Raw genomic sequence first — 14,656 nt, 5'->3', positions numbered from 1 at the left:
CCATTTTTGATTTTTTTAAAAAAATTCCACACACAAGTGAAATCATATGGTATTTGTCTTCCTCTGACTGACTTGTTTGATTTAGCGGAATGCCCTCACCCCCGCTGTTGGGAATTGTGGGGTTTTGTTCTAGTTTATTGGTAATATCCCCTTGTATACATCTCCTTATTCCATTCAGCTGGCCCCTTCTTCCCGAGCTCTGAATGCAGGGACAAGAGGTGGGGCTGGAAGACTCAGGAAGGAGAGTCAGGGGACACAAGCCCCAGAGCAAATCAATCTCCGTGCCTCAGTTTCCTCATCTGTTAAGCTGGGCCAGTACGTGCCAGTACCAGAGAGCCTCGTTGGGAGGATTTAGAACACACTTGACGAGCCAGTGTCTGGCACATGTGAGCATGTAATCAATGGCGCCTACTATTAAAGTTACTTTTATGTCCCAGAAGAAAGAGTGGTGGATCACCAGGTGGGTGGCCCTTCTGACCTTAGTCAGCAACTGCAAATCCCTGAGACCCCGGCTGCATTTGAGTTCCTGTATCAGTGCTTGCTAACCGTGCAACCTCTGAGGCTTCAATTTCCTTATCCGTACCGAGAGTAACCCAGGAAGAGCCTGGCAACCACCCACACCAAGGGCTTGGCCCAGTGTGGGCACAGGGACCCTCAGTGCCAGCTCTGCCCACAGAGCCTGGGGGAAGATAGGCGGAGGGTGAGCTGTTACCTGAAGCCATCCTTGTGGCTCTCACTCAGGTGGCAGGTGCCTCCGTGCTGACAGGGGTTCTGGACGCAGGTGTTGATGGGTGTGGCACAGTCTTTGCCCTGCGGGGAAGAGGGAGAAGCACCCCGTTAGGGAGGCTCTCAGGGACCCAGGAGACCCCTGGGAGTTCCCAGCATCCTCTGGGATGGGGTTGGGGAGATAGTAGGGTCTGGGACATGCCTGGGGTGACGTGAAGAAAGCCACAGGGAACCCTTGCTGCTGGGGGCTCCCTAATGAGAAGGGGAGGTGTGTGGAGGATTCAGGAGCCTGGGTCCCCAGAATTCACAACATTCTCTCTCTTCTATTCTAAACCCCACAGCGAGAGCATGGGACCTGGATTCACATGGCAGCTTTGTCTCTTCCTGGTTGGCTGACCTCGACCTTGTCGAAGCCTTTTAACCTCTGTCAGCCTAGCTCATACCATTGCTATGAGACTTAAACCAGACCTTTCTTATAAGAAAGTACTTAATGTTGCATAACACACCTGGTACACAGTAGGCATCTTATACATCCTAGGAGGTGATGTCATGATTAGCCTCACTGAGGCTTGAATACAGTCCACACGAAGGACGTGGCCGGCAGACCTTGTCCCTCTTACAGTAAGTGACACCCCGAGTTCATCGACTGGCCCGGACGTGGGCTCAGGTGCTGGTATTTACACTCAAGCTCTGTGGGTGATTCTCACGTGCAGCCTGAGACCCTGTGAGAGAGTTCTGGGTGGGTGGGGGGTCCTTTGGCACAGGTGCCTCTGGAGTGTGAGTGTGAGTGTGTGTGAGTGTGAGAGTGTGTGTGTGTGTGTGTGTGTGAGTGTGTGTGTGTGTCTGGAGGGGACGTTTGAGCTGAAAGGAGCCACCAGGCCGCAGAAGGGACGGCGGGTCGCAGGCATGGGGAAGAAGCTAAGCGGGCTGCCCCCGACTCCAGCTTCTCCCCATGGGCCAGTGCTGCACACCAGGCTTGGCAAACAGTCCCTCGGAGGCCCTGTGGGGCCTAGGGAGGTGCCCACTGTGTTGGTTCCTGGCCTGTGGGCACCATGCCAGGCAGGGGTGACCACGGAGCCCTCCCACTGCCACACCACCTGCTCACCGTCTGCATGGACATCCTCTCCCCTCTCGGACTGCCGCCAGGGCCTAGAAGAGTGGCCTGGGCTCCCTGCCTGGCGGCCGCTGCCAGCTGGGCACAGGGCTGAGGTGGCTCGCCAGCCTCCACCGTCCCAGCAGCCGGAGCCTCAGGCCCGTCCCAGCAGCCGTGGTTGCCTGCTTCCCTTCCTGCCCCGCAGGCTCGTTTAAAGGGCCAGGCAGGGGTTTCCGAGAGGGGTGGCGAATGCAGGTGGCGTGGGATTTGGTTTACCCTAAATCATAGCACCTGGGAGCCCTCTTGGGCATCAGTGTGGCCATCCCCATTTCCACACGGGCTCACGGAGCATGTTTCCACACCAGGCCTCATGCTAAGTGCTCTGTCTTCACCACCACATATGATGCTCACAGCAGCTTTTTTGGGGCTGGTACGATGATGAGTACCCCACTTTTGTGGACAGGAAAGCTGACGTGGAAAGTGCGATGATAGGGCGAGGTGGCAGTGAGCGGACCAGGCAGCAGCTGAACCCCGACCTCAGTCCAGAGCCATCCGGGCCCCTGTGCCGGCGACTCGTCCCTCAGACAGGCTGCCGAGGGAGGTAGAGGTGGGGGCACACCCGCTCCGGGTGCTACGTGCCTCGAGGGAGAGACGTGCCTGGGCCTTGCTCTCACCACCTGTGTCAGGGGTCACACTCCCTCCCCACAGAGCGGACGGTGATGAGCTACCACCTGCACGTGAGGCACCTGGCGAGGCCTGCAGCTCCGTAAACAGCCATTCTGCTGAGGAGGAGGGCTTCTCAGGTGCTGATTGTTCAGAAGAGAGAGAGAGTGTGTGTGTGTGTGTGTGTGTGTGAGTGTGAGTGAGTGAGTGTGTGTTGAACAAATGAGCCATGAAGGGCAGGGGAACCTGAGCAGGTCAAGGTGGGCAAGATGGGACCCTCCCCCCACCAGCCCTTGCCTGGACCAGCCTCTCTGCTCTGGGCACTTTCAGGTACCAGGGGCTCCAGGGGGAACCCTCCCTGGGAACCCTTCCCGCTGAGCACAGGAATCCAGGAGGCAGAGCTGGTACTGACAACACGGCCACTCAGCCCGCAGGTGGGGCTTCTGTCATCGTGTCCTTGAGGAATAACCCCATGCTCGGTGCTTAGCTAATTAGCCCGACTCAACTTTCTTCAGCCTCGCTGTGCTCAAACCCACGGGCTCCGTGATGCTCCTCGCCTCCCCGCCCCCACCCCTGAGTGTGCCTGTGAAGGACATGGCCGGGGTGTGGCTGCCCCTGAAGGAGACGGGGGACAGCCGCCCCACTGGAAACCGCTGCCTGAGATGGGCCAGGAGGGCCGCCTGGAGACCCTGCTATGCAGAGCATGGTCCCGACTGGCAGCAACCTGGGGCCTGACCCAGGTCTGCTAAGTCAGGACCTGCAGGTTACTCAGCTCCGGGAGACTCCTGTGCCCACGGGGTGAGAAGCCTGTTTCCAGACCCTGGATGTCCGAGCAGGGAGCTCCCTGGCTGAGAAGAATCAGCCGGAATACGCATTTTATTTCTCCGGCCTTGCTGGCTGCCCTGAGCCTGTCAGGCGGCGTGGCGGCCCTAGGCCCGTGGTCGGCAAACTGCAGCTCGCCAGCCACATGTGGCTCTTTGGCCCCTTGAGTGTGGCTCTTCCACAAAACACCACGGCCTGGGCGCGTCTATGTTGAAGAAGTGGCGTTAGAGGAAGTTTAAGTTTAAAAAATTTGGCTCTCCAAAGAAATTTCCATCGTTGTCCTGTTGATGTTTGGCTCTGTTGACTAATGAGTTTGCCGACCACTGCCCTAGGCCTTTTAGCCCCCCACCCTGTGTCCTCCTCCGCTGGGCTGGGACTTTCGGGGCTGGGTGTCCCGAGGGCAGAGCTGGGGTCTGGAAATCCCCGAGGAAGGGGAGCTGGCAGAGTGGGTTTAAGGCACATGTGTCAAACACAAGGCCCGAGGGCCAAATCCGTCCCGCCAGGCCTTGCAATGTGGCCGGCACCGCGCTGTCATCACTGCACTCCGCTGCGTTTCCATCACAATGACAGTTTATGACTGTTCAGTAAACCATTCGGCCCGCGATTTAGGCTGGATTTTAGATTTTGGCCCCTTCTCTGATTGAGTTTGACACCCCTAGTTTAAGGGATGCCTCTCCCCGGAAGCCTGTCTGACTTCCTTTCCCCACGGCTAACAGAGGCACTGCCCCATTTCCTCCCTGTCTCCGTGGCTGTTGAGACCCGGGGGGTCCTGGTGGCTGGCACCAGCAGAACAGGCGTGCTACCAGCACATGCCGCTTTGGGGTGGCCTGTGACATGGGGTCACCCCGGCTGCCCCGGAGGCACAGGCCCTGCCGGGCAGAGGCCGGTGGCGGGGTGGGGGTGGGGGTGGGGCGTGCCGCCGGCCTACCTTGTAGCCGTAGGGGCAGGCGCAGCGGTACAGCTCCACGGGGTCCTGGCTGCATGTCCCGTTGTTCCTGCACGGGCTGGAGAGGCAGGCGTTGCACTTGGCCACGAGGTTGATGTCCACTGGCCCTGGACAGGAGAACCACAGGGGGTGGGTGGTGGGCCCCTAGGCCGAGGCCCCTCCCATCCCCGCCCACACACCCCGCCCAGCCACAGCCCCATCCGTCTGGCCACGGTCCGGGGAGGGGAGACCACAGCGGGCCGTCCTTCAGAAGCACCTCTGCAGTCAAACCGATGACCGTCATTAGCCTGATCCCATTTGGGTAAGGTGACCAGATGTCCCGCTTTTGGCGGGACAGTCCGATTTTTAACAATGTGTCCCGCGGCGTTTTAAAAAAAGTCCCGATTTTTTAAAAACGCCGCGGGGACACACTGTTTAAAATTCGGGACTGTCCCGCCAAAAGTGGGACGTCTGGTCACCTTACATTTGGGTGCTCTTCTGCAAACAACGCACCGTAATCAGGAAACCCGTGCATATCTCTTTTGTTTTGTTCTGGAAGCTCCCAGCCCAGGCTTCATTGGGACCTGCCCTCCTCTGCCCCAAACACGCCCCCCCCCTCCACCTGCAACCCCTGCGAGTGGTCAGGGCCCGGCCACGGAGGACACAGGTTGGGCCAAGGAAGCAGAACCCGTCCACGCGGGAGGAAGACCCAGCGGAGAGGACACGGCCATGGTGCTGACCAGGGCGGCCGGGCTTGGGACGCTGCACCCATGACGCTGTCACGTGTCCTGCTCTCCAGCTGTGAGGGCCGCAGGGAGGGACCTGGTCCCGGCAGAGCTGGGCTGTTGCCACCTCGGAGAGTAGCCCCCGGTGAACTGGCTCTGCTTCCTGTTAGGACTTTACATGAACCCAGGATAACGGTCATCCCGTTAGAGACTGGGTTCAGTCTGAGCCAGTGGGAGCGGGGCCGTTGCGGGTTGGTGACCAGGTGGCCTGAGTGAGAGCCACCCCAGGGGTTGGGCCCTGGGTTCCCATTAGAACAGAGGCGGCCCCAGGGACACGGTGTCCCGAGGACATTGGCGGTGTGGAGGGTGGCTGAAGTACGCGGTAAAAAAAAACAACCAAACAGGAGAAAAACGGTACGGCTCTAAGAGCTGAGCAAAGGACGAGAGTGGACAAATGTAACACAGATGGGAAGTAAATTTTTGGAAAAAAAAATCAGTTTCTCTAGCAATCAGAGACAGAAAAATATAAAGAGATATGACTTTTAGCTATAGAGCCTTGGTGGAAGCACACCTGGGGCCTGAGAGAAGCTGTGAGGGGAGTACACCTGGGGCCTGAGAAGAGGCTTTGGGGGGGAGTACACCTGGGGCCTGAGAGAAGCTGTGGGGAGAGTACACCTGGGGTCTGAGAGAAGCTGTGGGGGAGTACACCTGGAGCCTGAGAGAAGCTGTGGTGGGGATACACCTGGGGTCTGAGAGAAGCCATGATGGGGAGTACACCTGGGGTCTGAGAGAAGCCATGATGGGAGTACACCTGGGGCCCAGGCGAAGCCTGGCTGAGAGTACAGCTTGGGGCCCCAGAGCATGAATTCTGGAATCAGCAAGGCTGAGCACCCTCCCACACAGGTGGCCATGAGATATCTTTTCACCTTGGCCAGATTCGGTGATTTCATTTTTTAAATGAGGCTGATTCTTGTGTGTACCCCACAAAGGTTCTGAGGAAGTAAGTATTATACATTAATACATGGAAAGTGAAAATGGAATGAAACAACACATGAAAAAAGGCTTACTAGTGGGCATAAATGGTGATGGGAAGAAAAGAAAAAGAAAAAGAGAAAGTGCTTAACATAATGGGCCTCACAGTAAGACCCAGTAGTAGTTTGCTATCATGAAGTGACCAGCCTCTGAGTGTGACCATGACAGGCAGGGCGGTGGCTGCAGGCACCCCATGTGCTCAGGGCCAGCTCGGAAAGGCTGCTGGGGGCAGAGCCGGCAGGGGGTTGGGGGATGGCTGAAGGGGAGGCGCCAGCACCTACCTTTGCACTGGAATCGGTGGGTGGGGGTGGTGAGCAGCAGTCTGTCGGCCATGGGCTCGGGGCTACTGCAGCGGGCAATGCCGGGCTCCTTGTACCCCGCCTTCACCCACTCCGACAGCCAGCGCAGGCTGCAGTCACAGTGCAGCGGGTTGGTGCCCAGCGCCCTGGGGGGCAGAGCAGGAAGTAAGGGTCCCCTTCACCCAGCTGGGCCCCAGGCTCCATACCCTTGGCCCCCTGGGAGAGCGGCATCTTGGGGCTCTGGCTAGATTGGGCGTGTCTGGCGTGAGGACCAGTGGACTTCAGACTGTACCTCCAGCCCCTGGAGATTTTTCAACCCCAGCCCAGCCCCTCCGCCTCTGAGGCTTTGTTCTCGCTCACCCCAGTAAGACAATCCTCTGTTCCACCTCAACGACCTCAATCCCAGAGCGGCCAGGAAGCTTACGGACCTCTCATCGCATTACCGCTCCCCTGCCCATCCACTGGAGGGCGCTCTCTGCCGAGGAGGTTTGATGCCCAGCTCAGAACACACCCTCAACATAGCTCTTTGGGATGCCGTGCATTTTGAGCTGAGGGCGCTTGAGAATCAGCAGATGCAGCAAGGGCTCTCTGACTTCCCCCTTCCTGCCTACAAGCGGGTCGCCAGGAGGACACTCATCACCAGAGACTGGGAGTCTCTGAACGTGCAGACGGACTGCAATGACCCCGCTCTTCCATCAGCTTCCCCATCTATTTCCCAGTCACGGTCCTCGAGCGTATGGCCCTCCCCCCAGGCCCTCTGTCCCGTGGCTCCCCACCATTTATCCTTCTCTGGGTGGAAAGGGGTGTGAGTTTTGGGCCCCCTGGCTGGTTCGGGTCTTCCTTTTCCTCTCGCAGTCTCCCACGCACATCAGCCGTGGCCACCACGGGCAGTGGCACCGGCGATGTTCCGCCGGAGTGGGCGCCCGCCGGGGAGAGAGCCGCGGTACTCACAGGTGGGACAGGGACGGCAGGTCGTTGAAGGAGCCTTCGGGGACGCTGGAGATGTCGTTGCCGTGCAGGGTTCTGCGGCAGACACAGGCAGGAGGTTAGCATCTGGGGCGGACCTGACTCCGGGCCCTCGGTGTCCCAGGCTGGCCCAGGCCCCTCCGTTCCACTGCCCCCCCCCCCCCCTGCCAGCAGCAGGAGGCACCATGCCCTTTGTGGCCGGTGCGTGGAGGTCCCCATGCCCCGCTCAGCAGCAGGGACTTGGGGGCAGAGGGTTTGGGAAGGAAGAGGACGGACGGCTGTACTGCACAGGCCAGAGATGGGGCCAGTCCCCTTTAGCTGTGGAATGCTGGGTAAGTTCCTTTACATCCTGGGCCTCCATTTGTGCACCCCCACACCTGGAGAGCTAGCTCCCTAATGGAGGCCTAGCGTTTCAGAGGTGACGCAAAGAACTGTGGCTGAGACCATGAGTTCTACATCCAGGTTGCTTCCATTCAAAACCTGATTCTGCCACGTGCCAGCTGTGTGTCTGTGGGAGAGTTACCACCCTCTCTGGGCCTCAGTTTCCTGTTGTAAACTGGGAATGAAAATAAAAAGATTTGCCGAAATCGGTTTGGCTCAGTGGATAGAGCATCGGCCTGCAGACTGAAGGGTCCCAGGTTCAATTTCAGTTAAGGGCACATCCCCAGTAGGGGGTGTGCAGGAGGCAGCTGATCAACGATTCTCTCTCCTCAATGTTTCTAACTCTCTATCCCTCTCTCTTCCTCTCTGTAAAAACAACAACAACAAAACAACAACAACAACAAAACAAAACAAAAAAAGATTTGCCCCAGAAGGTGGTGGTGGGTGCATTATATTGTCAGAATTGTCATTTCATGCAGAATTGTCATTTCCTAAGTGCTACAGGATGAACCTTTACTGGTATCTGTGACAGGGTTTTGGAGAATATCTGGTTCAGATCAAGAAACCGGTTCCCTTTGTAATCACCTTGGGAGACTTATGGGGAGTGAGGAATGCTGTGGTCCCAGCTCAGGTGACAGAAGACGGTGGAAACTGCCCGGGAGCCTCACACTCGCCTTCATGGGAAAGGCGGGGGGAGGGGGCTGGGGCTTGTGGGCCTCGAGCGCATTTCCCAACGGCTTGTCCAAGCGGCCGGGCAGCCCCCTTCCACCCCGCAGGGTGGTAGCTGGGAGCCATTCCCGCTGGCAGAGCAGTGGCACATACTGAGCTCCAAGTAAGTGCTCGGAGAACAGGTTCAGGGGGAAAATGGAGTGAAAACAGGGCTTCGTGGCTCAAGTAACAACGTGAGCAAATCCACAATCCGCGGATTACAGCCTCCACAGAAGGACCAGCCATCGGCTGCACACCCCAATCCCAGCTGACGGCTCCCCTCGGGCCTGGCCTGTGAGATGCAAGGCGGGTGAGGTTCACAGCCTCTCAGAGGCGGCCTTAGGGATGCTGGGCACAGGCCCCTGTGCTGTGAAGGGAGCCGCGGTGAACGAACGGGTGACTAGCCTGATCGGGGCAAGGGACAGGCCGACCCTCTGGAATCTGCCCTTCCATTTCCCTAGTAGTAGCTGATGTGAGCCTGCCCCGGGGTTCCGCGGAAACAGACATGAGCTCAATCATCCTTAATGCAGAACAGAGGCTCTCAAACCCCTGGGCAGGGGAGCTAATTGCAGGCAGGCCCCTGAGCCCGGTCCCCAGAGCTGGCTCAGGGGGGTGGGGTGCGTTTCTAACAGGCTTCTGGGTGACACTGACACGCTGAGCTGGTGTGGGGTGTCATCCATCACCCTAAGCACCCGCCTCCCCTCCTGGGACGCAGGGCAGAGTGCGCAGGCAGCTTCTCGCCTCCCCGTTGTTCCCTCTTACCCGGGGTTGGCAGCACTTCCTAACTCTCTATCCCTTGCGTCCGTCTCCGTCTCGTTCACCCTCTACTTCATGTGGCTGTTTATGAATCACGCGGTTCCTGCCTGCCATTAGGGGCCTCATGGCCGCCTGCTGGTCGGCAAAGGCCCCCCAGCCTGCTGTGAATCATTTCCGAACGAGGCCTGGGCTCCTGGAGAGGCACGGAGCCCTGGTTTAAAAACAGCAAATGACCCACAGGCAGCGCTGGCGCTGGGACTCCTGCAAGTCACGCTCCCATTTATTCTGAGCTCTCCAAGGGGCTGTGACTTACACCTCGCCACTGGGTCCCACTCCTGGTTTGGTTCCCAGAGAGGGGCTCCTGCCTGTCTGAGCACCCTCTCATGGGAGGCCAGGGAGAGGGACCACTGTGACCCCTCTCCCCCCCACGCACTAAGCCCATCCCCCTTCTCCTCCCTCTCCTCCCCCCCCCTCCTCAGGGGCTGGACTCCCAAGGACTCAGCCCCCCCAGGCGCCTGGGGCTCCACTTCCCCTCCTGACCCTTAGGGGCATGAAAGGCAAACTTGGGACTGAGGGATGCCAAGCAGGCTGTCGCTAGAGCAAGGCGGGGACACAGCTGTCTGTTTGTATCTGTTCCAGCCAGGATGCCTGAACCCGGGCGCTCTGTGCACATAGGAGGGGTGTCAGGGTCCTCCTCATGCTAAGTGTGGGGGTTGGGCAGGTAGATTCTCTTCCGAGCAGGTGACCTGGGGGTTGAGGTCTAGAGCACATGTGTCAAACACAAGGCCCGCGGGCCAAATCCGTCCCACCAGGCCTTGCAATGTGGCCCGCACCGCGCTGTCATCACTGCACTCCGCTGCATTTCCATCACAATGACAGTTTATAACTGTTCAGTAAACCATTCGGCCCGCAATTTAGGCTGGATTTTAGATTTTGGCCCCTTCTCTGATTGAGTTCGACACCCCTAGTCTAGAGTCAGACTGCCTGGGCTCGGGTCTCTCTGATAATCCCTGGCTATGTGAGCTGAGACAATGAATCTTTCTGTGCCTCAGTTTTGTCCTCTCTGAAATGGAGGTATTCTTAGTAGTTATCTGCTGGGGGTGGGGGGGTGGGTGGGAGGGGGTTACTTGGCTTCAATCTCTTCTTTCTGTAGCAGATCCTTCCTGTCCATGAGGGGCCCCCTCTCCTTCACTCTCAGTCCAAATGGTTTGGCCTCATGGGCGGGGCTATGGCCCAGGTCTGCCCAATGGGAGCAGCGGTGACTGGTTTGAGGTTGAGCATGTGACCTATGTGGACCAATGAGAGACATTTCTGGGGCTAGGGCAGAGGCAGAGACACATTTCCAACACCCAGCCCAAGCCCCGCACCTGCTTCTGAAGTTTTCAGTTACCTGCATTTCTAAAATCTCCTTCTAGGCACCAAAGGGCCACGCCAGGGCCATGGTTTGGAGGTGCAAAGGAGTCCCCTTTTGGTTCACCAGAATTAGCTGGTCAAAACGCAATGGGGCATGGGGGCTTGGTGGGGGGAGGTAAAGAGGGAGGGCATGGGGGAACTCTGTAATACTGTCAACAATAAATAAAAAGCATTTCCTGTAAAAAATGGAAACGAGTTTGTCTGATAAGGGAGTGAGCTCTTGGTCTCGGGAGGTAATCAAGTGAAGGAGTGCTGTGGGCACAGTCTGTGCAATGCGTGGAGCCTGATGAAGAGCCCCATGTGCATAAACAGCACACTCCATCCTACTCCAGAGATTGTACTAGGAGCTAAAAATACCAGGATGATGGAGGAGAGTCCACTCCCCGCCTCAGACACACGCTGCATTAGCCCGCCTGTGCTAACCGAATCCAGGTGGTTCCTCGGCCAGCGGGGGCTGGGAGTGACAGCAGGGACCATACACACACAAGGCATGTGGCTTGGTGTGGGGCACAGACCGGGTAACACACAGATCCCCGGAGAAGAGCGCGAATGTTCACGAGAATGTTCTCATCTGACTTTCTTCAAATGAGGAGGGAAGTAGGAAAAGCATGTTTTCACACAATGTTTTGTACTCAGGGCTCCTGGGCCAATCTCCTGCCACGTTCTCTGAAATGTATTCATATCCACCTGCCAACACACACAATTTACATACACAGGCACACACACACGTACACACATGTACATTTACACACACACATGTACACACATGTACGTACACACACACACACAAGTGCTGCCTCTCCTCTCCTGCTTTCCAGAGCACTTTCCGGCCTATGTCTATGGCCGAACCTTGAGGCTCTATCTTCTGCCCCACCCCAAATGGCCAGCATCCCTGGGTCACTGGTCATTTCTGAATTTTAATAAAAATAACGAAATCCTTGAAAAATGAAAAAAAAACCCTACAAATGCTTAAAAGCAGTTGCATATATTGCAATTCCTGATTTAAAGAAAAACCCCATCTTTTTGTCCTTCCTCTCTCAATTATAAAACGTTAGTGTCTTCATCTCCAATGCCACCTTCCTTTATTACAGAAACGACGAGGCTAATCGTTAGCCCTCCCTGAGCCTGTTCACGTGTCTTGGTTCCCCGAGAGCCCCGTCAGAGCTGTCCGTGTGACCCGCTATCATGGTAACGTGTGTGCAGATTAGGGCTATGTCTCCTCGCAGTAACGGCCCTCCATCGGCTGGCTGCGGGGTGCTTTCCTTCCACGCTTCCCCAGGGCGGCGTGGGGAGGTCATATTTAAAGTTTAGGTTAAAAAATAACAGGCAGCCGGGATCCTAATGCCCAGAGCCTTTCCCTCACGCTGGATCAGGCTGCGTGTGCAGTTACTGGGGAAAAGGACACAAATATCATAAAAGAAATGCAGCCTGTGGACATTTTTATTTTCCCTGAATTGGCTCTTAGGCGGAAGCGACTGCTCCCCACTGAGGTGGGGGTTGCAAGGAGGGCCTCTCAGACCCAGTTCTGTCTACAAGCTGCCACGGTTCTGAAATCACGGCACTCAAGTTCTTGTTGCCCTAAATTCCAGAGGCAGGCCCCGGGGGCTGCGTGGGGGAGGGCACCCCTGAGGAGCTGACGGCTGCGGTGGGCCTGGGGAGGGAGAAAACAGGGTGACGCTCACCCCACCGCCTGGCAGACGGACAGACGCACAGGCACACACTCATTCTCTTTCTCCCTTTTCCGTGTTGAGTTGCCCCCCAAAAGAACTGCTCTAACTATGAACATGTGAACAGGGATTCCATTAAAATCGGGAGGTCACCTCCTGGCAGCAAACCCCTGCACAGCGAGGGAAGGCTGGGTGGGAGACAACAGGTTGAGATGGAGGGGGGACGGTGGGAGGTGGCGGGGGGGGGGAATAGGTCCAGCCCTGGCTGACGCGTGAGCCCACGTCCTGTGTGCTCGACGGGAAACAGGGGACTGGTCCTGCTGATGTTTCCCTTCTCTGTGACCCCAGAGGAGGTAAGTAATAAATAAGTGACAATAACAGATGGCACCCTGTCGGCGTGGGCCCTCCTCTGCCCCCAGAGGATTGATTTTTAATAACAGCGCGGGTGACATGTGGCGGAGTTGTCGCTGACACTGGCGTTTTTCGTGGGCCTCAATAAATCGCATCAGCCTGGAGGCTCTGGAACAGACCAGCTCACTACGTGCTGTGTGCTGACTGCCCTCTGGCTGCTGGGCCTTAGGCTGGTGACATCACCAAGCCAGGCCTCAGTTTCCCCACCTTAAAAATGGGCGTAAGCCTCTCAACCTCCTGCACTGTTGCAAAAGGCTCCATGAGGCAATGGCCACGAAAAGCCCGTACTGTAGGATTATCACTGCCAGAGTAACCATGGGCCAGAGGGTAGGAAGTGGGTAAGGTTAGGGCAGAAGGTCTGGCAACTCTGCTCTCAGGGGCATCATTCAAAGGACCCTCTTTGTGCCAGACGGAAGGCACCAGAATCAGGGTCACCAGGCTTCGGTGGAGGAGCCAGGGAGGTGCTTTTGCAAGTGCTGATGTGGGAACAGCAATAACAAATGGATGTTTATAAGGTGTTTCTAGTGACCGGAGCAGTGCTAAGTGCTTCATAGACAGTATCTGACTTAGTCCTCATAAGGATTGTGAGGCAACTAGCACTACTCTCTGACTTTGTGGACGGGAAGTCTTGCAGTGGTGGGGGGTGGGCGGGACAGAGCTATGCTTGGGAAGAGGTGACCGGCTGTCTCAGTGGGCTGGCTGTCCCCGCCAGTGCTCAGGGAGGGCCAGGCAGGTGTCAGATGGTGAGGAGGGGGTGAGGGGGCAGGGAGAAGGAGAGAGGGGAGGGTGCTGCTGGGCAGGAATGCAGAGGTGAGCCCTGGGATGGCCAAGCCTCTCCATTTTCCTAGGGTTTGTGTGAGGAACCTCCTGATGCTTCAGTGGTGGCCACTTATGGACACTGTTCTGTAAAGAAGAGACTCTGAGAGCAGACTGTCCAATCGCTGACTGACAGCTGTCTGCGAGCCGGGCCCTGAGCTCCCAGCTGGCTGGTGCTGGGTGTCCCTGTGGAGGCCTCGCCCCTCTGAAGCCGGAGGGACCAACAGCGAAACAGGGATCCTCAAAACAGCGGCTCCATGCCTCGCACACGTGCTGTATAACCGCATCTCCCCCTAAACCTCACAGGGAGTGCCCCGGGTCCCATTTACCCGTAAAGAGATAGGAGCTCAGAGCTTGGCGGCTCTCCCAAGGTGCCCCATGTGGTCCTGGTCTCCTTCCTCCCATCCAGCCAGGGAGGGTGCTGGGGAGGTCACGGTGGGGGAAGTGGGTGGGCCTGGGATCATGGACAGCCCAGCGGGGAAGGAGTGCTCAGCACTGCCCCTGTCACCCAGCGCAGGACGCCCCGTACTCACAGCACTCGCAGGGACCGCAGCCCGTGGAAGGCGTGGACGGGGATGCAGCGCAGCCGGTTGTAGCTCAGGATCCTGCGGAAAAGGACACAGTGCCTGTTGGTCTTCCCGTCTCAGCTGCTCACAGGTGCACTGCCCACCTGGGACCGTCATGCCAGTGGCTTATCTTCCCCGTTTGAATGTATTGGCAAGAGCAGCTTAACAATGAGAGAGCCGTCCCCCACCACAGAGGGTCAAACCCGCCCCCCCCCCCCCCAAAGAAGGGCCTCACAGCGCAGAAGGAACCCGAAGGCCTTCTCCAGGACTGCGGGCCAGGCTCTGTCTAACGGCCAGGCGGCGGCTTTGCCCTCCTTCTGAGGACGCAGGCCCACTAGGCAGGTCAGCCACAGGCTGAGGGCCACGGAGCACAGGCCTGGCCTGCGGGGTGGGAAAAGGATGGCCGGGAGTCCCTGTACTCACAGGGTGGAGAGGTGCGACATGTTACTGAAGGTGTAGTTGGTCAGCACGCCAATGCTGTTGTTGCTCAGGTCACTAGGAAAAGGGAAACAGAAGGGTCACAGTTACTGTTAGTTGCCTCTGAGGGAGCCATTCCCAGCTTTCACACATGCCTGCTGTCCATCCATGCATCCATCCATCTATCCATTCATCCATCCATCCATCCATCCATCCATCCATCCATAAATCTGCCCACCCATCACCCACCCACGTATTCACCTACCCACC

At 57.5% G+C, this 14,656-nt stretch overlaps 1 protein-coding gene across 1 annotated transcript in view; it reads right to left on the bottom strand.

The window, feature by feature from the left end:
* SLIT3 (slit guidance ligand 3) overlaps nucleotides 1–14,656 on the bottom strand; it is a 493,393-nt gene that overhangs the window by 14,680 nt on the left and 464,057 nt on the right. The window contains exons 22-27 of the mRNA XM_036424070.2: nucleotides 14,393–14,464; nucleotides 13,937–14,008; nucleotides 7,237–7,308; nucleotides 6,268–6,431; nucleotides 4,233–4,357; nucleotides 713–810 (exon numbers count right to left, since the gene is read on the bottom strand). Coding sequence (XP_036279963.2) covers nucleotides 713–810; nucleotides 4,233–4,357; nucleotides 6,268–6,431; nucleotides 7,237–7,308; nucleotides 13,937–14,008; nucleotides 14,393–14,464 — 603 coding nt within the window. The remainder of the gene's footprint in view (nucleotides 1–712; nucleotides 811–4,232; nucleotides 4,358–6,267; nucleotides 6,432–7,236; nucleotides 7,309–13,936; nucleotides 14,009–14,392; nucleotides 14,465–14,656) is intronic.

Source organism: Pipistrellus kuhlii, unplaced genomic scaffold (genome assembly GCF_014108245.1).
Source record: "Pipistrellus kuhlii isolate mPipKuh1 unplaced genomic scaffold, mPipKuh1.p scaffold_m20_p_8, whole genome shotgun sequence".
Lineage (NCBI taxonomy): Eukaryota > Metazoa > Chordata > Mammalia > Chiroptera > Vespertilionidae > Pipistrellus > Pipistrellus kuhlii.
Note: the sequence above shows the minus strand (reverse complement) of the source record. Positions and strands in the feature narration are given on the sequence as shown.